This window comes from Taudactylus pleione, unplaced genomic scaffold (assembly GCF_031769625.1).
Source record: "Taudactylus pleione unplaced genomic scaffold, aTauple2 ptg000397bl, whole genome shotgun sequence".
NCBI classification, from domain to species: domain Eukaryota; kingdom Metazoa; phylum Chordata; class Amphibia; order Anura; family Myobatrachidae; genus Taudactylus; species Taudactylus pleione.
This window is the reverse complement of record NW_028284799.1, coordinates 5,173,521-5,197,967: the sequence shown is the minus strand read 5'-3', so window position 1 is coordinate 5,197,967 and position 24,447 is coordinate 5,173,521. Positions and strand designations below refer to the sequence as shown.

The 24,447-nt window shown below is 42.5% G+C and overlaps 1 protein-coding gene across 1 annotated transcript in view; it reads left to right on the top strand.

The window, feature by feature from the left end:
• Positions 1-8,822: 8,822 nt before the first annotated feature.
• CA4 (carbonic anhydrase 4) overlaps positions 8,823-24,447 on the top strand; it is a 55,125-nt gene continuing 39,500 nt past the window's right edge. The window contains exon 1 of the mRNA XM_088446320.1: positions 8,823-8,901. Within this exon, the coding sequence (XP_088302446.1) occupies positions 8,838-8,901 (64 nt within the window). The 5' untranslated portion in view covers positions 8,823-8,837. The remainder of the gene's footprint in view (positions 8,902-24,447) is intronic.

The following is a 24,447-nucleotide window of genomic DNA, read 5'->3' as shown; positions in this document are numbered from 1 at the left end:
ATACAGTACATAATTTAATGTTCAGTATCTTAAAAAAACACAGGGGGGTATTACATTCTTACTGTACATCAGCCGTAACATGTGTACACCGGTATATACTGTACTGTACAGTATAACCAGCTAGTAAATTTCATTTTGCAGGCTGTGTTTAATAAATGATAGTTTTGAGCTAATTAGTGATATATATTTCCCAATTTAATCTCACATCAAGCTTTCATATAGTATGCCCCTTAATACGCAAATATGCATCTACCATATGAAGGAGACAAACAGGACAATAAACACAGCAATATTGCGACTGAAACTAAGATGGCCGCTGAGCAAAACAAGATGGCGGCGGGTACAGGACGGTCACTCACGGGAGACTATGAGGGGCAGCGGGAGGCTAGGAAATGATCGGTGTGTGTGACAGTTACTCGATACACAAATAAGCGTCTACGGGGATGGGTGAAGGATGGGGCATAGCGAGGCAGCGGGACGTTAAACACAGCAATATTGCAACTGAAACTAAGATGGCTGCTGAGCAAAACAAGATGGCGGCGGGTACAGGACGGTCACTCATGAGAGACTATGAGGGGCAGCGGGAGGCTAGGAAACGATCGGTGTGTGTGTGATAGTTACTCGATATACAAATAAGCGTTTACGTGGATGGGTGAAGGATGGGGCATACCGAGGCAGCGGGATGATAAACACAGCAATATTGCGACTGAAACTAAGTGACACTACTGTAAATACTGTACTCAACCTCGAGTCAGGCATGGTCCCTGCCTCCCTTGGGGTCCCTGACTGAAGACTGTATTGGAAGAAAATATATTCACATTAACAGTGCTGTATTTACCTTTTTATGGTATGGCAAGTTTGTGGTGTAATGCTATACACAGCACCATCAGCCCTGTCTCACATTCTATACAGTAGATTCACTACCAGTTTCTGCAGTTATGAAATCACTATTCTGTGGTGCTAAATTCAACGGCACCGTCAGTTTTTAATATACAGTACAGGCACATTCATAGCGGCACACTAGTTGTCCTAGCAGACGGGGGATGGTGTCCTTGGCAATGGTCACAATTCGTAGCATTTTTCAGGACACTAGGGCAGAGCTGACTGCTTACAGTAAAAGGATTAACAAAGCATCCTTTATTATGGTAATGAGAGGCTCTTGCTTGCTTTGGGGAAAGGGACCTGATGCACTGTGTATGACTCTCGGCCCACTGGGAAAGCGCCAGAAATCCCATCGCAACCCTCCTACTGGGCATGCGCCCGCCAGAGATGGAAATTCAACAGCATACAGTACTGTACTGACTGCAGTAATACAGCCAACTGCGCATGCTCAGTGATGGCATAGCGCTACATGGCGTATGGCTTGGCGCCACAGATCCCATTGTACCCCCTCCATTTCTAATCCATCGCAGATGGCTGACAGCCACCATAGCGCCAACCATGTAATACAGAGAGCTCTCGCTCATACAGATCCCAGTACTACCATACTTAGTGTGCAAGGTTGGAACAGCATCACCATTGTCATAAGTTTGCGATGCAACGCTATTTTGCGCTTCAAACGCACAGTCAGCTTTGAACACAGAGCGCTCTCTCACAGTCAGAAACCACTCTCAGACACAGTCCAAGGGATGTAGCTATCGTGTGTAAGGCCAAGACGCATCTACGTTGTCGCATGTTTGTGTTTTATGTTTTGCGCACACAGTTTGAGATACAGAGCCCTGTCTCTCATTCTATACAGTAGATTCACTACCAGTTTCTGCAGTTATGAAATCACAATTCTGTGGTGCTAAATTCAATGGCACCATCAGTTTTTAATATACAGTACAGGCACATTCATAGCGGCACACTAGTTGTCCTAGCAGATGGGGGATGGTGTCCTTGGCAATGGTCACAATTCGTAGCATTTTTCAGGACACTAGGGCAGAGCTGACTGCTTACAGTAAATGGATTAACAAAGCATCCTTTATTATGGTAATGAGAGGCTCTTGCTTGGTTTGGGGGAAGGGACCTGATGCACTGTGTATGACTCTCGGCCCACTGGGCATCCGCCAGAGATCCCATCACAACCCTCCTACTGGGCATGCGCCCGCCAGAGATGGAAATTCAACAGCATACAGTACTGTACCGACTGCAGTAATACAGCCAACTGCGCCTGCTCAGTGATGGCATAGCGCTACATGGCGTATGGCTTGGCGTGTGGCTTGGCGCCACAGATCCCATTGTACCCCCTCCATTTCTAATCCATCGCAGATGGCTGACAGCCACCATAGTGCCAACCGTGTAATACAGAGAGCTCTCTCATATACAGATCCCTGTACTACCGTACTTAGTGTGCAAGGTTGGAACAGCATCACCATTGTCATAAGTTTGCGATGCAACGCCATTTTGCGCTTCAAACGCACAGTCAGCTTTGAACACAGAGCGCTCTCTCACAGTCAGAAACCACTCTCAGACACAGTCCAAGGGATGTAGCTATCGTGTGTAAGGCCGAGACGCATCTACGTTGTCACATGTTTGCGTTTTGCGTTTTGGGCGCACAGTTTGTGAAACAGAGCCCTGTCTCTCATTCTATACAGTAGATTCACTACCAGTTTCTGCAGTTATTAAATCACTATTCTGTGGTGCTAAATTCAACGGCACCATCAGTTTTTAATATACAGTACAGGCACATTCATAGCGGCACATTAGTTGTCCTAGCAGACGGGGGATGGTGTCCTTGGCAATGGTCACTATTGCCAAGCACAGTTTGTGATACAGAGCCCTCTCTTGGTGCTAAAGATCCCATTGTAACTAGAGATGAGCGGTTCGGATTCTGTGGAATCCGAACCGCTCCGAACATTGGGGATCCGAGTCCACCCGAACCCTGTTCGGGTGTTCACCGCCTGACTCGGATCCCCGTTCGGGGCCGAACGGCGGCTGCCTGATGTCGGATTCTCACTAGAGAATCCGACATCAGGTCTCCTCGCGTGTAGGGCAGAGCGCAGTGATAGCGCTCTGCCCTACACAGACACAGACACACAGCCGCCAGCGGCAGCTGTGTGTTTGTTACAGCAGCCAATGAGAGTCACACAGACTCTCATTGGCTGCTGCACGGAGGGAGCCGGCTGGAGCTCACACATGAGCTCCGTCTTCCGGCTCCCTCCTCAGCGTGTGACAGAGCGGACGGCGCGGGAGCGGGGAATCAGGTAAGTTTTATTTTTTTTATTTTTTTACTTGTCAAAGGTCCGGGGGCGCTACTGGGGGGGGTCTGCTACTGGGGGGGCTATACTACTTGGGGGGCCATACTACAGAGGGGCCTGCTACTGGGGGGGGGGCTATACTACTGGGGGGGGTCTGCACTACTGGGGGGGTCTGCTACTGGGGGGGGCAATACTACTGGGGGGGCCATACTACAGAGGGGCCTGCTACTGGGGGGGGCTATACTACTGGGGGGGGTCTGCTACTGGGGGGGCCATACTACTGGGGGGGATCTGCACTATTGGGGGGCCATACTACAGAGGGGCCTGCTACTGGGGGGGGCTATACTACTGGGGGGGTCTGCACTACTGGGGGGGTCTGCTACTGGGCGGGGCTATACTACTGGGGGGGCCATACTACAGAGGGGCCTGCTACTGGGGGGGGGCTATACTACTGGGGGGGTCTGCTACTGGGGGGGCCATACTACTGAGGGGCCTGCTACTGGGGGGGCCATACTACTGGGGGGGCTTACTACTACTGGGGGGGGGCTGCTACTGGGGCAGCCTACTACAGGGGGGCCATACTACAGGGGGGGCCCATACTACAGGGGGGGCTACTACTGGGGCAGCCTACTACTGGGGGGGCCTGCTACTGGGGCAGCCTACTACTGGGGGAGCCATACTACTGGGGGGGCATACTACTGGGTGGCATGCTAATGGGGGGCATACTACTGGGGGGGCCTGCTAATGGGGGGCATACTACTGGGGGGGGCCTGCTAATGGGGGGCATACTACTGGGGGGCATTCTACTGGGGGCACTGCATAGTGGACCCTACTACTAAGGGGACTGCATAGGGGGCACCACTGCTGGGGGACATTGTGTAAGGGACACCGCTATTGTGGGCATTGTGTAAAAGGGTCACTACTGTGGGCATTGTGTAAAAGGGGCACTACTGTGTGTCGTAACATAAATAAGAGACACTACTTTATGGTGTAATGTGAATCAGGCCCTATGTGCGGTGTAATGCTAATAAGATTGTGCACTGTGACTCCTAGGGCCGTAGCCCACTTTGTAAACAAGTACTATGACTCTGCTGGCCGTACTCCACTGGGTGGGTGCCCTACTTTTCATTTCTGCCACTGCTGTGTGGCAATGTGTCATAGATGTGCTTTATACTGTGGTGTCTGTGTCGTTGTGCCGCTGCTTTGTCGCTTAGTAACCAGTCAGCTCACTGCAACCTTTGGCCAATAATGTTGAAAACAATATTATAAGCTGTGATATGGTCTAAATTGACTGGAAATTAATGTTATTGAGGTTAATAATACTCTAGGAAGAAAAAAAGACCAATTTATGTGATTTTAGCTTTTTTTGTCAATTTTTGTAAAAAAATCCAAATCCAAATCCAAAGCCAGTCACCGCAGTTTGGCAAATCCAAATCCAAATCCAAAGCCGGACGACGAATTAGAACCAAATCCAAATCCAAATCCGGCAAAAATGGTCCGGCGCACATCCCTAATTGTAACCCCTCCACTGGGCATGCGCATGAAATCCCATTGCAACCCCTCGAAGCAGACAGCCACCACAGCGCAGACATTGACGACAGTTTTGCACTATTTAACCACACAATCAGTTTGCAATGTCTTACTTTTAAGCAGCCTTTTAAACAACAACACTACAGTATTACAGTACAACACTACTAAAGTAGTTTCACTATAGTGTCCAGAGCAGACAGTGACAGTAAAAAAAAATATACTGAACGGTATTCTTTTCCAGAGATCGAACCCAGGACCATAATTCTACCAAAGTGATCACCTAACCATTAGCCCACACGACAGCTACAGTTAACAGCACAGAGCGGCCTCATCCTTGTGCACTCCTCCCGCTGCTGTTTTTAATTAAAAAAATACTTAAAATTGTCATACTGTAATTCATCCCATCTCAGTGAAAGCTGTGCGTGCATCTCATTAATCTACAGTATAGGTTATACCGTGACAACAACTCGGGCAACTTCTCTACTGTTCAATTACTGCACCGTACCGTATGTACCATACAATACTGTATGTGCAGTGATTTGCATCCTGTTATAAGATCTTACTGTACGGTACAGTACTGTACTGTATGTACATTATGTGACATTAAAAATACAGTATTGGTTGTACGAACATGCAAATGCTGTGAATGTGAATGTGATATCCATCCAATTTACTATGGCATTCAGTACAAGGCATTCAGTACAAATTACAACAGTGGAGCACTCGCCACCCAGCGGTTAAGCACTGTATTACATGCAATTACAAAAGTGGAGCACTCGCCACCCAGTGGTTAAGCACTGTATTACATGCCATAGCATATCCTTCGTTGAAGAATACCACGGTATTCCACTGGTCCATGGCGTGACTCAGAGGCCTGCACGCCACTCCACAAGTCCATGGCGCGACTCACGCCACGCCATGAGCAACAAAATAGCTGGGCAGATCTGTAGTTGCAACATAAGGCCCCCATACATCAACAATGTATTGGGTCATTTCACCAATACTCAGATGCTGGGGTCGGGGAATCGGTGAAATGCAACATGTTGGATTTCACTGATATGAAGATCACGATGAAAATATGATCATGATCAGCATATCTGTTATTTCCATCGATGGCCAGTTGGCATTTCCTACTAGCGGATCTGCGGTTTCTGGTCCGATCGGGGGATTTGTGAATCGGCCGGCAGATGTATAAGCCCTTAATTATTGTAAATAGATTTTAAAAATCTAAACTCCCCCTCCCTTTGATTTAACCCATTCATGGAGATACATGACAAGTTCAATTAGTTAAATTTATGGAGCAGTTTTTCAGGAACTTACTTTTATTTTTGTTTGTGTCAGCTGTTATACACCCTTAAGCAGCAATTTACTGTATATATAGAATAGAGGAATTTGTCTAATATAGACGAGTGGATTTTTTTAAACATTTATCTGACATCAAAACTTATTTGTCGTATATTGTTTTATAATATATATAATATGTGAAAATAAAATTGGTCAATAAATTCAGTAGTTCATGTGTATTTTTTTTAAATCAGTGTATCATTGGTGGGTATTAATTAGTTATTTAATAGTACTTCTTATACTATATGCCATCTGTATACTTTCTGTCAGTATTTACAGTGCTTATTTATTTAGACAACACAAAAATCACTTTTGCTAAATTTCTAGGTGGAAGGCTTATGGAGGAACAGCTGTATCACAGCACAGGGTAGGAAGAATGTGGGGATGAAGTTAATTTGAATAATTAAACACCCCCTCTCCTCCCCATTGACAGACAATGACTATGGGGTGGGGGGTGTTTCATTTAAATCCCAGGATGGCTGGCGCTCAGTGGAGCGGAATTTGAAAAAATAAAACCAGTGAATAAGTGGCATAAAATGCTATATGTAATCCTCACAGTACTCCTAATGGTAGTAAGTAGTACTGTACATGGTATGACATTAGCAGGGACACTAATGAAGAAGGGAATTTATTTTTCATATACAATCCAGTACCTATACTTCTATTGGTGAAATTAATTAATTTATAGTATAAATTAATTCATACACAATTTATGCTTTTTTTGTCCCCCTGCTAATTGAGTTTTTAACATTTTTTGCATCTGCCTCTGTAGCGAATGGTACGAAATATGCACTTTTGATTCCTTGTACTTAGGGAGGCTGAACATGGGTTGAAAGGGACATGCAAGCATGGCTAAAGGTCATCAAGGGCATGTTCACACAAACTATGGCTAATGCTGAACACAAGAAAGAATCATATACGTTCTTTAAGATGCTGGTCATTGGCAAGTGCTCAACTCATGGTGCAAAATGAGAGCTGGTGATGACAATCATCTGCTGCTTCTGATTGGCTAAATGCATCTGAAACCCTCCCACCCTTACTATTACTATGAAGCATCTGTGATCTATTCACAATATTATACTATTTGCAATCGGTCCACAGTAATAAAGCAGATTCCTATTTGATTTGTTTAAAGGAGATGGAAATGGATGTCTGTCTATTTGAATTTCATTAGTATATTCATATTATTCAAATTTTGCCTTATATGTTAGCTACTAATAACACTGTGTAGATATATACAATATTGTATATGGATTGTGTACTGTACTAATTTCAGCATTACTACTACTACTGTGGCATAAACCAGGTACATACTACTATTTATTCGAGGAGTAAACCAGGTACATACTACTATTCATTCCGGGAGTAAACCAGGTACATACTACTATTTATTCGAGGAGTAAACCAGGTACATACTACTATTCATTCGAGGAGTAAACCAGGTACATACTACTATTCATTCCGGGAGTAACCCAGGTACATGCAACTATTTATTCGAGGAGTAAACCAGGTACATACTACTATTTATTCCAGGAGTAAACCAGGTACATGCTACTATTTATTCGAGGAGTAAACCAGGTACATACTACTATTCATTCGAGGAGTAAACCAGGTACATACTACTATTCATTCCGGGAGTAAACCAGGTACATGCTACTATTTATTCGAGGAGTAAACCAGGTACATACTACTATTTATTCGAGGAGTAAAGCAGGTACATACTACTATTCATTCCGGGAGTAAACCAGGTACATGCTACTATTCATTCCGGGAGTAAACCAGGTACATGCTGCTATTCATTCCGGGAGTAAACCAGGTACATACTACTATTCATTCCGGGAGTAAACCAGGTACATACTACTATTCATTCCGGGAGTAAACCAGGTACATGCTACTATTCATTCCGGGAGTAAACCAGGTACATACTACTATTCATTCCGGGAGTAAACCAGGTACATGCTACTATTCATTCCGGGAGTAAACCAGGTACATACTACTATTTATTCGAGGAGTAAAGCAGGTACATACTACTATTCATTCCGGGAGTAAACCAGGTACATGCTACTATTCATTCCAGGAGTAAACCAGGTACATACTACTATTCATTCCGGGAGTAAACCAGGTACATACTACTATTCATTCCGGGAGTAAACCAGGTACATACTACTATTCATTCCGGGAGTAAACCAGGTACATGCTACTATTCATTCCGGGAGTAAACCAGGTACATGCTACTATTCATTCCGGGAGTAAACCAGGTACATACTACTATTCATTCCGGGAGTAAACCAGGTACATTTGCAACTCTTGCAGAATTGGACAAATCCCACCATTTTGCCTGCTCTGCGAGCTAAGCAAAATGCGCCTTATTTTCGGGAAGCATTTTACGGTGGCGTTATAGACAAAATGTCCATACAATTCTGCATGAGCCCCAATATCATATAAAATTATAAAGGGCTATATTTTATAATGTATCATTTGTATAAATATAAATTTTCAAACAGGATTGTGATATTACAGAGTCTTATTGATAGCCTCTCACAATAAACCACTCTCTGTAAATGTCACCATATCTTGATACATACATATTATTTCCTTCTTTCTGCTAGTGATGAACATTGACATTGTGACTGTAATAAGTTTACAAGAATAAGCAGTGACATTTATTGGTGGAATCAGAGAATATTCAGCAGGGGGAGGAATAAGGAGGAGCTCACCTTCCTGGCTGTTTGCCCTCTCCAGTATAAAAAGTCTCAGCAGAGATGTGAATACAGTGAGGTAAAGATGACATTCTCCCACTTGTTTTTTGTCTTCTCCCTGCATGTTATCACATCGGCATCTGACATAGGTAAGAGAGGTTTATATTTTTCCTGCATCCTTGGCTCTTCCTTGCAAAATGCTTTATACAGCTCTGTTCTCTGTGCAAATGAGGACGGCAAGAGGACAAATCCATGCACATAACAGGGCTAATATATAATTTATCAGTTTCACCTTTTTACTGCAAGGAAAAAATACTGAATTACATCTTATCTGCTGAGCAAAATATTTCTCTCCCATGTTGTTGCTTTTAAAGACTAAACTAAAATATATGCATTAAAAAATTAATATTATTAGCTATGTCAATAACGGAAATACATGGGGCATATATGTAGCTTTGAACTTATCAGATTTTCTGCAGAGGGGAAACAAGAATAATTTTGAACTTACATTTATTTATTTATGACCAGTTATTTATACAGCGCACACATATTCTGCAGTGCTTACATAACAGAAGTTATATCTCCTAGGCTAATTACGCTTTTATTACACTAGATGAACGTCAGTTGCTTCACCTTTTACTACTAGACTGCAAAATTCTGAGTTACCACTTATCTGCTGAGCAAAATATTTATCTCACATGTTGTTGCTTTTGGCAACTGACAGGTTTAAAGAGTAAAATAACTTTTCATGCATAATATATATATATATATATATATATATAGATAGATAGATAGATAGATAGATAGATAGATAGATAGATAGATAGATAGATAGATAGATAGATAGATAGATAGATAGATAGAAAGGTATCCACACTCACGTCTTAAAAATTCATGCTGGGGTGGCTAACCCAAAAATTACCACTCAAGGTCATATCATAAAGTGACAAAGGTCCAAATGTAGGACCGAAACATTTTGAATAAAGATTGTCATTTAAGAAGATTGGTGAGTGCACCCCATTTTTTTCACTATATATATATATATATATATATATATATATATATTTATAATATACACATATATTAATAGCTATAATAACAGAGAGACAAGGGACATATAGATAATTGTCGACCCATCTGATTTGCAGTAGAGGAGAAACCAGAATAGTTTTGAATCTACATGAAAGAAGTTATATCACTGAGGCTAATTATGCTTTCCACACACTAGATACATGTCATTTGCTTCAATGTGTTTTCTACACTACAAATTCATTTTTCTATTGGAGAAAAACTGTAGAACGGATTATTTTGTTCATATTTTTCATTGGCATCATAATAAATCAATATTTAAAAGTGCTCCATTGCTTAGGAATGGAAACTATTTTATGGAAAAGTGTTTAGAAATAGCAAACTATGTACAATACAGTATACCACGTACCAAATAGCCAGTGTAATGATGATACTAGGTACTAAGTGGATTAGAACCTGGTAGTAGTTAGTGGAAAGCCCATACTTTCAGCTCTGTGGCTACCATTATCATATACTGTAGTACAGAATAATGGCAACAAAATGAGGCAACAAACTGACAGTGGGTTACATAGAAGTAAAGCAGGTGCATATGCTACCCTTCCTTCCAGCTTTCTGATATGGGAATATGTCTTGTGGTCAGCATGGGACACATTTTTTGAGAATACACCCTTAAATCCAATCCCCATTCAGTCTCCCTAAGCAGAAGGGGTCATAAGCGCATAGGAAAGGATCCTTAAGATGTTGTGCTGTGCTTGCACAATTGAAAATACAAAATTTGTGCCCATCTCCTTTATGAACTAAATGTTAGGATCATTTCCTGCAAGCAGATGTGTCTTCATTCACCTATCATCTTTGCGCCATATGGTGCAATAAGTTTGGCGCAACTTAAATACGCTCCTCCACATTTAGCAAAGAGCACGTTTGAAATTGTGCATCTTAGTCGCATGGTTGCAGGCATAAGTACACTCACAGTGTATCAGGGATGTAAGAAGAATGCTTTTGTCACACAGGAATTGGTATAAAATGTCTATAAAGTCACAGATTAATCATAATGAAACATGGCAGGAGGCATGTCGTAGACGTTTGTTTCAGATCTCTGTCTTTTGCCTTTTGTACCTAGATTTGTGACTAGGGCCTTATTTATCAACGAGTGATATTTTTGTTATCACTCGTTACTAATCTTAAATGATGCTCCAAACAATTAGCTTCTATCTGTCATGTGTTTGAAAAATGACAGTTAGGAACTGATTGGTTGGAATACCATTTAAGATTAGTAACGAGTGATAAAAAGAATATCACATGTCTATAAATTAAGCACATACAGAAGTACATGTCTCCTACCAGCCGCAGTACTCTATGTACCCCTGCATTGTACTTTCACATTAGCGAAGCGAATAAGATGCATACTGTATTTAAGGAAAAAAGATACATAGTGCGGCTAAGTTGCAAATTCCGTGGCGTCCAATATTGCTTTGTCTTGTGCGATTTGAGCAAAGGTGAATGAGGAAACATCTGTGATTGTAGCGTTTTAGTGAATTCACATGATATCCACACCCAGAATCCAAACAGTAACATCAATACCGATAACGAAGTGTGTGTGCGACTAATGCCAGCATGCAGGGCACAAAGTCAAGGGCGTGGCAGGCCACTACCCCAATGGCACCCCACCATTTTAATAGGAAAGCTGCAGGACGTGTCCTTATTCAAATGCAAAATAACATTCCTGCTCCACCGTAGCTCCCCTGGTGTTTGCTGTGAGATATCATGGTGTCACATGTTCTGAGGTAATAGTTGCCGCACCAGAGCTCATAGTTGCCTTTCTTTGGCAGAGGTTGGTGATCATAAGTATTAGGAGTCTATTTACTAAGCAGTGTTAGGAGACAGAGTGAAAAGTGATAAGAAAGTGATAAGGTGCCAGCCAATCAGCTCCCAACTGTCATCTCACAGGCTGTGTTTGAAAAATTACAGTTGGGAGCTGATTGGCTGGCACCTTATCACTTTTCTCTCTGTCTCCTAACACTGCTTAGTAAATAGACCCCTTAATGTTAATTAGTAATTATCATACTTGCCAACTCTCCCTGATTGTCAGGGAGACTCCCTGAAGTAGTTGCAATCTCCCTGACTCCCTGAAGGGTCTAGCAATCTCCCTGATTGCACCTTACCCCATTATGTAGCTGTTATATACTTGGAAAAAAAAGAAATCAGAGATATATACATTCAAATGGTATAATCAGTGCCATTTCCCTGCATTGGTTATAAGGCATGGTGATCCCTATGGCTACATGCATTTTCATATAAGGTTTCTAGTGGCCACTTACATGAAGCCCCTTGTAATTCAAAATGCATGAAAAAGCCCTGAAAAGTATCAGTGTGTTTTCATCAACAAATAGATCATACTAACTTCTTTATGGCTCATTTAGATTTGGATGTAAGTACATTTTATGGCATGCCTCTCAGATGTAGCAGTACACGTCCACTTAACAGCCGTGCAAATATGTAGGCAAGTATGGTGATAATTCTAAGCACATACTTGACAAGTTTTTGGTTGCTGCGGGAGAGTAGGTAAGACTAAGCAGTGCACCTAATGTTTTGTGCATACTGAAAGCCTGCATACCTCCATACCTCTTAAACTTAAGCTACAGTAAACAGGCAGACAAGTTATACTGTAGTAAGTTTCAGCAATAATATTTTGCAACTAACTCCACTGGTAGCTGTCTTGGATAGCTTGAAATACAAGTTTGGAATAACTAATGCTCTTGATATAATTCTTTCAGTTCTACTTTTTAAATACATTTTTAAAATGTCATGGCAAAAAAACTGTTGGTAAAACTATACTAAATTTAGAACCAGGAAAAGACTAGCATTCTTTATTTCAAATTTTATTGAAGTCACAGTAAACATGGTACAATGTATGTAAAAATATTTTTCACGTTTTTATATACACATCGGAATAGTATACAGAAGACAAAAGTGCATATAAATGGAAATACATTTACGAAAATATAAAGCTGTCATATTATATCTAAAAAAACATAATGGTATTGTGTTGTTCAATTGGATCAACTAACGTTTTATGTTAATGAACCAATAAACATAGAATAACCTCAATATGGTTTGTGAATTATTGTATATTAACATAGATAAAAGGTACATACAAAAATATAAAAAAACAATTTGTACATATTAATTTTGTTATTGTCCAATATAAACATTGTCTGGATCAGACTTAAATATAAATTGCAATATTAAAGAACAGATGAAAGAAAATAAAAAGGGGGGAAGATAAAGGAAGGAATTGGTGAAGAAGTGGAGAAAAAAGTTACAGAGAGACAAGGGGGTAAAGATTCTATCACCATTCAAGACTAGCCTTCTAATGCCGCGTATCCACTAGGCGATTAAATTGAGCAATTGAACGATAACGACATCGTGATCGTTCAATCACTTAATAATCGTTCACAAATCGGGCATTAAAATGTCGAAAATGACCAGTGATGTGCACTCCCGCTGGTCGTTTTCGATATCAATCATTGCCTGAACATGCTGGTCAATTTGCCGATAACGACAGATTGTTCATGTTTGGGGATGAGGGAGGGTGCCTGGACTGAACGACATATCGTTCAGTGTAGCACTGCCAGGGAAGAGGAACGACTGTACGATTACAATGTTGTAATCGTTCTGTCGTTCCTCTATCGCCTAGTGGATACGCACCTTAAGGGAGCAATGCAATTAGCCGCGATGGTTGCAAATTGGTGCATTTTGCCGTTGCACGCCGTTCAAATGCCGGCAACGGCACAGCATCTCGCACCACTCGCACCCCTCTTTCAGGCTGAACTCGCTCAATTTTGTACACAGCCCTACGGGGCTGTGCACAGTTTTAAATGAATTCAGGCTGCCGCCAAGTGCTGCTGTTGTCGCGATGACTCGGACCCGCGAGTGCATCGCGTATAATTGGATTAACCCTATGGGCTCTATTTATTAACATTATTTTTACTAAAATAAAGTGAAAAAGGGTGTTTTCACACCCTTTTCACATTATTTTAGTTTCACCTGTAGTTATTACAGGGCAATTGGAGTAGAATTAGTAAAATTCTACTCCAACCCCCAGTATCACTTATTTTTAGTAAAGCAGATCGCATTTCTCATAATTGTAATGGGAAATGTGATCTGTGTGCAAGTTACTAAAAATAAATTGTAAAAAAAAAACCGGGGGAAGCCCTGTGATAATAACGCCACCTGGAGGTGGCGTTATCCAGGGTCTCCCCCGGTTACCGGGCTCCCACTCTGCCCTAACGGAGAGAGCAGAGGCGGGAGCCGATACCAGTAATCAGCTATGTGGTCTAAGTAGACCGCAAGCTGATTACTGTAAAAAAAAGAAAAAAAAATTAAACATTTTTTTTTTCCTTACCTGAATCCAGGGACCGGTGATCGGGCCTCCGGTGATGGCTCCTCTCCGGTCAGCTGGTCTCCCACAGTGCACTGGGGCCCGGTCATCAGGTGATCGGGTCCCAGTGCAGTATGGAAGATCACCTGTTCGGGAAGCCCGGAGAAGATCACCGGAGGCCAGGAGGATGCAGATAAGTGTAATGAAGGGAGGGGGGGTCGCGGGGGGGGGGGTCGCGGGGATCCGCGATCGCGGGGGGCGGGGCTTAGCGTTGGTGGGGGCGTAGTAGCGGTGGTCGGTCGTCGCATGCGCGGGCTCTTAATCGCGGTATTTTTTCTGAAAATACCGTGACTGGAGTGCGGATGGGATCCGCAGGGACGGAGCTTTATCGCAAGCTCTGTCCCTGCAAGGGATTTATAGTAAATCCCTGTGATATTGCCTGAATTCGCAATGCGAATTCACTCGGTAATATCACACTACAATCCGCATTCAATATGCGGATTGTAGTAAATAGAGCCCTATGAGAGTTAAAAAATAAGACAATGCATCATATGGATGCTGGGTCTGCTGATTCATTACTTATTGTGTCCAAAAACCCAACGAAAGTTGTTATCTAGTTACATTTGCAGCAAACTTTATGTCAAAACAACAGCACTATGACCTCGACAGCGTACATAAATCTTCTCAAATGTCTTATTTCTTTCATGTGACTTTAAACATCTGGCAACAGCCAAATATAACAAATAACTGACAACTGTCATTAGCTAAAGTCAATAAATTGTGAAAGGTGTGACCCAGGGGCGTATCTATAATGGGTGCAGGGTGTGCAGGGTACCCATACTTCTTAATATTTACCTCTCCGAAGTCCCACGTTAGCTGGAGAGGCGCTACACAGAACACCTGGAAAGTGGGTGCAGCGGCCACTTTCCCGGTGTTCTGCGCATGCACAGTAGACTCCAGGCGCGCAGTAGACTCCGGGCACATACTAATGTCCGGAGTCTACTGAATCTGTTAGTACGCAGCGGCCATCGGAGAGAGAGGAGGGGACCCGGATGGTGAGTGAACATGGGCCCCATCCTCTCTAAATATGTCCCTGGTTTAACCACTCTAAGGGACTACCATTCTGCATTGTGGACCTCATTCAGAGTTGGGCGCAATTTTCAAGGGAAAAATGTCCAACACTGAATGAGGTCCTTTATATGCGTTTTGTCATCACCATACTCTTAATGCCCTTAATGCCACAATGTTTATTGCCATTGTAGCTGTGGATTCAGTATGATTTACCGCCGGCCGCATGGCCAGCGGTTCAAATCCGGACAGCGGCATCCTGGCAGCAGTGAAAATCCTGATTGTTGAAAGGTAAGTATTTCCTACCCTATTCTACCCCCTAACCCTCCCTTAGGGGTGCCTAACCCTAACCTCCCCTGCAAGTGCCTAACCCTAACCCCCCTCTAAGTGTCTAAACCTAACCCCCCCTTCCCCGCCGTCTAAACCTAAGTCCCCCAGGGGGTGCCTAACCCTAACCTCCCCCCGAGGGTGCCTAACCCAACCCTCCCTTCCCCTAGCCTAACGCTAAACTCCCAGGGGGGTGCCCAACCCTAAGTCCCCCCCTCGGGAACCCTAAACCTAACCCTCCCCCCGCGCGGCTGTCCGCAACCAGCGCCCGGCTTACATTCGATCGGTAAGCCGGGTGTCGGGCTCCCAGCGTAGGTAAAAATGACAGGCGTCGGGATTTCGACACCTGTCATTTAGCCCTTGCCGGGATTAGACAGTTGGGAAGCCGACAGTCGGAATTCCGTCCATCGGCTGGTTCCCAGCAATGATAACTGGACACATGGTATTTCTATGACTGGATAGACTTGGAGAAGTATCAAGTAAGTCATTAATATGGCTTCAGTTGATTAATTATCAAACTAATACTCTTAAACTCATCTTGACTCTTCATAACATCAAAAGAAATAACTGAGTGAAATCAGTACAGCTGTTAATCTTATAAATTGTGTAAATAATTATCTAAAGTGGAACTCTTTGTAGGTAATATGTATGGGTAGTTTATTTTAAAATAGAAGCTGACTACCTCTAAGCTACACTTAGATGTGCTTACTTGTCTTCTACCTATTTCAGAATTTCCTAGATAGAGAGCACTAATTTCTATTGTGAAAATTCAAATGCAAAATAACCTTGCATAAACATTTTATTAACTGAGAATACGTTTGTTTTCCTGTGTAAAGCATTTTAATAAGTGACAGAATGATGCAGCATTGTCATTGTGCAATAGGAAGAGTCACAGGCTTATAGGGTTTTATGAGGAAATAAACCTTGAAGAAGTGTTTCAAATAAAAAAAAATGCTTTGCTCAAAAGTATGCTGTGGCAGTGCATATAGAACTTTTAGGGGTCTATTTACTAAGCAGTGTTAGGAGTCAGAGTGAAAAGTGATAAGGTGCCAGCCAATCAGCTCCCAACTGTCATTTTTCAAACACAGCCTGTGAGATAACAGTTGGGAGCTGATTGGCTGGCACCTTATCACTTCCTTATCACTTTTCACTCTGTCTCCTAACACTGCTTAGTACATAGACCCCTTAGTCTGTAATCCTTCACCTTCAAAGACAGTTATAGAATCACTATCCCCTGAGGAGTGTAAAAAAGTACTACCTAACATAACATAGGTGGTAAGCATTGTAACACTAAATTATTTTGCTTACAGTCCTATTAAAAAAAAGACACAGCAACACATTGGCCCTTATTTACAGTTCAGTGCAGTTTTGTGATGCTACATACATGTAAAATGTGGGCCGCAAAATTGTGCTCCTACCTGGTTGTCAATTTAATTTGCCGCGAATTGGCTCGCTCCGTGAGTAAGTGCAACCCTATGCCGCACTTACGGTAGCTTCGAACTCTCAGCTTTGAATTCTCAGTGCTGCATACTATAATCCATGAGTTCGGGGTGAGATCGGGACGAGCTGATGCCCTTCTCGTTCCTAATTGAATCAACCCCTACATTTGTATAAAAAATAGAGAATAAAATACTTAATAAAAATGTCTGTATCCCCGTCGTCCGTCAATCCAAAGGGGATTGTTTACAGCTAATCATGTGGGAAAACAAGTAGCATGGGGTTCGCTTGCAAGAGGTAGTACCAGCACCAGGGTGTGACAGGTTGGGTTTATGTGTACACACTCTTATTGTTATTCAGTTCCAACTGAACATCCCTGATCCACCTTTGAAGACAACACTAAGGGGTCTATTTACTAAGCAGTATTAGGAGACAGAGTGAAAAGTGATAAGGTGCCAGCCAATCAGCTCCCAACTGTCATTTTTCAAACAGCCTGTGAGATGGCAGTTAGGAGCTGATTGGCTGGCACCTTATCCCTTTTCACTCTGTCTCCTAACACTGCTTAGTAAATAGACCCCTAACTGAGGCCCATTACCCTTTCTAATTCTAATTGTGGAACTGATGTATACATATATACACTTAATTAATTAAACAATATACATTTAGAGAGCTATCAAGGCAAAACATCCAGCCTTGGTGCAGACACTTCACATATATACTCACATGCTATAATTATCTTTTATAATACGCTGGTGTTCTTAAATGAATGCAGGTCAGTTGCGTAGTAGTAGTGGATGAAAAATACTTGGAGAAAGGTGGGCAATCAAACAGAATAAATCAAATTAGATCAAATGACATTTATCCCCAGGACAAATAAAAGCACGTGGGTAGCTAAAAATAGAGAAACATAGGCTTGTTTGCTTCAGGTGCTGTTAGTTTTTTTTGCCTAGAAAAGAAAATCTTTTTAAATTATTTTATATAGAACATAGTAGTGAGAAGTATTGTACGTGTTAAACCCAGGAAAGTTTCCAGAACATGGTGCTAAGAAATTAGGACATTTAAATTAAATAAGTTTGTGACTGACACTATCCGTAATAATGCATGCAATAGCAACACATGTGGAAATTATAAAGATTTAATTGCATAGATCATAGACACTAAAATAGATCTAGACCCACTTCTTAGGAGGTCATTTTCAAGAAGGAGATGAATAACTCGAGGCAATGCAATGTGACCATTTTGTACAGGGTACCAGAGGAACACATAGGATTTTTAGAGACGGTTTTTAAATTCTTGATTTAAGAGCAAGTCTGACCAGCCAATGATGAGGGCATAATTAACACTTAATAAACTATAGTCTTCCTCAGAGGTGTAACAATAGCCCCCGCAGACCCCACGGTGACTTTGGGGCACGGTGGCTTGGGTGCAGTGTTTATGCAGATTCAATGCGTTCTAGCAGTCCACATGGAATCTGCTGAAAATGCCCCTCTAAAAATTTCTGCCGCCTAGGCGGACATTTTGCACTACCGGATAACGTTATGCATTCTGTGCTTCCCTGACAGATGCTAGAGGACAAGTAGGACCTCTAGCATCTGTCAGGGAAGCACAGCATGCATAACGTTACCCGGAAGTTCAAAATGTATAGTTATGCATCTGGTCTCCCTCATACAAAGTGTGGTGTATGTAATACCTCAGTCATGCACAGGGCTAGCGATCACAGTAAGCCTTTAGATACAGTAGGGCTAGCCCACCTGAGCTGAATGGGTTTTTTTCATCATTTCACAATCCACTTCCTCTGCTCTGTGGTGCATTGAGGTTTGGTGGAAGCGGCAGAAGAACCTAGCACCAGCCCTGGACATATATGTACACTGGTCTCTTTATACACTGAACAGGAGTTGGGTACAGGATCCTGGCGGTCATGATGCTAATGGTCAGAATACTGACAACGTCATCCCGACAGTCAGAATCCCAACAGAATTTTGTAAGTTTACTAACCCTTACCCTAACCCTTCCACTAACGCTAACCCATCTTTCCCACAGCCTAAGCCTAACTCTCCCCCGCAGTCTAATCCTCCCCTCCCACAGCCTAACCCTAACCCTGCCCATAGTGCCTAGCCCTACCCCCTAACTCTAAACCTAACCCTAGCACACTGTTGGGATGTTAGCGTTCGGGATTCTGGAGCCAGGATTCAGACTGCTGTCGAACAGTGTATGTAATACAGTATTAATAATTAACACTATAGATGATCTACAGCAGTGATTCTGAGTCCTAAGAAAACCCCTAGCAATGCTGTAAGGAGGATGGTGTGGCTAATACCGGTGCACAGGTTGCTATGCCCTGTGGGCAAAACTGGTCATATTCACCAGCTGCCACAACTCACGCCCTGCTTCATGACCCCTCTCCCACGCTGTGTGAGGTTAGGTTCAGGGTGCAGGGAGGGAAGGTTCGGGGTAGAGGTAGGATAAGGGTTAGGATACCTACCGACAGGTGTCAATATCTTAACCCTGTCGGGAAGCCAGCATCGGAATTTTGACTGCCAGAATCTCAAGCGCCGCCATCCTGTACCCAACCCAGAGAAGCTGCTGCCACTGGGCATGTGGAGCAGCTCCATTCCATCTCTTATGCTGAATGTGATGACTGTAGCTCTAGTAAAATTGCATTATACACTAATGCTATAGTGATAATGATTCAGTTTGGAGGGGGGCTATGGGGTACTGTTGAGTCTAAAGACCCTGCAAAATGGCCCCATGATGCTAAAAGATGATGGAGCAAAGTTATTCTGATGCTGGGCCAAATGTAGTGAGAGTTTAGACAAAGTGAGAGTTTAGCAGTAACCTCTCACATTGGTCGAGTTTTATCTTCAAAATGGGAAAACATCTGAATGAGATATTAAATCGTGAGAGTTTTTTGAGTCTGAAAAACATGCAAGTTTGCTCTGTTGCTTTGTTCTTAGACTCCATTACATTGGCTGAGTTTAAAAAGTGTGAGAAAAATCTCACATGTTCTAACTCTCATCCTATTATATTTGTCGGCAGCAGGGGTTAAAGTGGGCAGGAATGGGGTGGAACTGAGTTCCGTCACCTCTAATGGTAGGTGGGACTAGTTCCACCTCCACCAAGTCCCTGCACAGAAGTCCCACAGACAGAGAGCCACTCACTGTCTGCCTAGGGAGGCTCAGTTTCTTCAGAGAACCCAGCATACGGAAAGAATCAAGCAAAGGCAATACATAGGGATTGCAAAAAAACATTGGGCATCCAAGTGACTAGTTTGTGGTGACCCCATAAAAAAACTCAGGGGCAGGGCAGAAAAATAACATTGATTGATGTAGAACATTTATTTTGTATTTTCAAGTGATCTAACATTGTAGTCTCAGCTGATGGCAGGAGTGCTAAAATAGCATCTAAAATGTATTTTACACTGTCATAGCCCCCAAAGCTTCTGGGGCCTTCGCAACCCCCAGGCATTTACTTTACCGTTTCCTATACACAACAGTGTGTGTATGTACAAAGAACAGTTTTCACACTTGTTTTGACCTGTCAGACTAGTGTGGTGGGGGGGGTTAGGTGGCGGGAGAGATGAGTTCCAACACCTCTCCACAGTACCTAGCTGCTTTAGTTACACAGTAGAGCTGCAAACATTTAACACATACTAAAATATGAAATTAGCATTTTGCTTTTGTAACGTTGATTACTAATCACAGAGATGCACAGAAAAGAGAACAAAAATGTGATTTCTCTTTATATAAATTGTGATTCATGTAAATTAACTATTGTCATCTTGTTTCTGAAATTACAGACACAATGATTGTAGAAATAAAAGATCATGTTGTAATGTTTACAAATAAAAGGAATAAAAGAATATAAAATAATCATTGTAGGTACAATGTTTTTTTGTGTAGTTTATTCTTTACATGAATGTGAATTTTTCTCTTCTACAAGCAACAATATATTTTCACATCTTGATTTATACAATGATCCTTGGTTTCTGTGATAAATTGGCTAACTTTCCCCAAGGTAAGAAGATATGTAAGGCTTATCTAGAATGAGCCTGTCATATCTAATCGCTAGCCGTCAAATCACCATTAATAAAGCAGAACAAGGTTATATTGGTTTAATGCAACTAACTAACTTAGAATGGAGGTTGTAAACTGGACAAAGTACAAATACCATCATTAAATGATGTGGATTTCTGAATAACCTTTTTGCATTTGTCAATACAGTTGTAATTAATGTACATGAAATGATGCCAATTCAAAGTTTTAAGAGATTGATTCTTAGTCAATCATTTAAGTCAGTAATAGCTCAGGATCTGTTCAAAAAGCAGAATATTAATGTTACTGAAAACCATGCCATTTCTAGTGATTGTTACACTATTCACCTGGTTGCTTATTGGTTCAACTCCTGTACTCAAGTTCTACTAAAAGTTTATACACTTTTATAGTTGTTGGACACTTGTTCTACTGACTGTATCATTATACCACACCTGTTTTATTATACACCTTATCTAATAAATTAAGCCCATAGTGCATGTAAGTAACTCTACTTTTGAATGGTTTACTATCACTGTAAGATACAGTGTACACATACTGTATATTCAATGAAACCCCCACTGTTGATGATACCATAGTGTATAAGTTTTTCCCCTGCCACCATGGACAGTATTCCTTACATTGAGCATTCTCAAGTGATAATTGAGCATATACAGTATATGTAATTTGACCAGTAGATTAATATGGTAATTTGTACACAATACCAGTTAAGGAGCTTGTTATTTCAGTAATTACATAAATAATTAGCAAAGACTCCGTGTGGAAAAACAATGCATGCAAAACTACTTATGAAAGAAAGTAAGGAGAGAAAGTGTTCAGATTTAGTAGATCATGGTAGCACAGCAGGGGTAGAACAGTGCATCGCCAAGCCCCCTAGCAAAATGATATGGAAGGTACGTGATGTGGTCCATCTTCTTGTATATTCCACTTTACCCTATGGCTCAGTAGCTGTTGTACCCCACTCCTCAGCTAATACGAGTTTTGTTGAAAGGAAAGTGTAATACCCAATTGTTGTGGGTGAGCTGATGTACCTGCTTGTTAACCTTCAGTGGGAACTTCTCACTGATTTGGTTGTCTTCTGGATTTATTTCCTATGCCATATCAGAGAAGCAGGTGGTCCCGAATCCCAAAAGAATAGATTGCACAATTAATAAAATAAATGTCTGTATTATTAAACTGGATCTCTTTGACAGTTTCCGGTTTTCCTTAAGCTAAAAGTTAGTGATAACATACTGTATCACACAATATAACACAATATTATCAAAGGCGTCACTAGGGTTGGTGTCACCCGGTGTGGTAGCTCATGGTGTCACCCCCCCCCCATCCTTAGTACTGTTTTTGCACTATCACTAAATGCAATGGCAATAGTAATAAAATAAACAGCTCACAAAACTAACGTTATACCTTTAGAATACAATATCACAGGTAATACATTATAATATTTACATAAGTGTTATGCAAACTAAACTCAATGCCTAAATTAGCCTCCAGAAGTGCCCTTATGCAGTGTCCCATAGCCTCCAGTAGTGCCCTTATACAGTGTCCAATGGCCTCAGTAGTGCCCTTATACAGTGTCACATGGCCTCCAGTAATGCCCTTATACAGTGTCCCAAGGCCTCCAGTAGTGCTCTTATACAGTGTCCCATAGCCTCCAATAATGCCCTTATACAGTGTCCCATGGCCTCAGTAGTACCCTTATACAGTGTCCCATAGCCTCCAGTAGTGCCCTTATACAGTGTCCCATAGCCTCAGTAGTGCCCTTATACAGTGTCACATGGCCTCCAGTAATGCCCTTATACAGTGTCCCATGGCCTTCAGTAGTGCCCTTACACAGTGTCCCATGGCCTCCAGTAGTGCCCTTATACAGTGTCCCATAGCCTCAGTAGTGCCCTACAGTGTCCCATAGCCTCCAGTAATGCCCTTATACAGTGTCCCATAGCCTCCAGTAGTGCCCTTATACAGTGTCCCATAGCCTCCAGTAGTGCCCTTATACAGTGTCCCATGGCCTCCAGTAGTGCCCTTATACAGTGTCCCATGGCCTCCAGTAGTGCCCTTATACAGTGTCCCATGGCCTCCAGTAGTGCCCTTACACAGTGTCCCATGGCCTCCAGTAGTGCCCTTATACAGTGTCCCACTCCTCAGCTAATACGAGTTTTGTTGAAAGGAAAGTGTAATGCCCAATTGTTGTGGGTGAGCTGATGTACCTGCTTGTTAACCTTCAGTGGGAACTTCTCACTGATTTGGTTGTCTTCTGGATTTATTTCCTATGCCATATCAGAGAAGCAGGTGGTCCCGAATCCCAAAAGAATAGATTGCACAATTAATAAAATAAATGTCTGTATTATTAAACTGGATCTCTTTGACAGTTTCCGGTTTTCCTTAAGCTAAAAGTTAGTGATAACATACTGTATCACACAATATAACACAATATTATCAGAGGCGTCACTAGGGTTGGTGTCACCCGGTGTGGTAGCTCATGGTGTCACCCCCCATCCTTAGTACTGTTTTTGTACTATCACTAAATGCAATGGCAATAGTAATAAAATAAACAGCTAACAAAACTAACGTTATACCTTTAGAATACAATATCACAGGTAAAACATTATAATATTTACATAAGTGTTATGCAAACTAAACTCAATGCCTAAATTAGCCTCCAGAAGTGCCCTTATACAGTGTCCCATAGCCTCCAGTAGTGCCCTTATCAGGGCCGCAACTAGGGGGGGGCTAGAGGTGCACGTGCACCGGGAGGGGATTGCGGGGGGGTGAAAAAGCAGACTGCCATCTGAAAATGGCCGCCGCCAAAGAGGAGACTAATGCTAGAGGTCCTTACTGGACCTCTAGTGTCTGTCTCTTTCTTGGCGGCGGCCATTTTTGGATGGCCGTTTTCAGTAGATTCCATGCGGACTAGCCGTCCGCATGGACTCTGCTGAAAACGGCCATCAAAAAATGGCCGCCGCCAAGGAAGAGACAGATGCTAGAGGTCCTACTGGACCTCTAGTGTCTGTTAGCAGAGCGCAATGCACACAGCATTCCCGGAAGTGCCGGGAACGCTGGCGCTGCAGGGAGAGGATGCTGAGAGCTGCATCTTCTCCCTTCAAACCCCCCTGGCAACGAGCATAAACCCCCCTGGCTGAGCATAAACCCCCATGGCAACGAGCATGGAACCCCATGGCAACGCGCATGGAAGGAACCCTATGGCAACGAGCATGGAACCCCATGGCAACGAGCATGGAACCCCATGGCAACAAGTATGAAACCCCCTGGCAATGAGCATAAATCCCCTGACAACAAGCATGAAACCCCCTGGCAATGAGCATGTAACCCCTGGCAACGAGCATGAAACCCCATGGCAACGAGCAAGTAATTTTAAAGTAATTAGAAGCATTACTGTGGGGCATAAA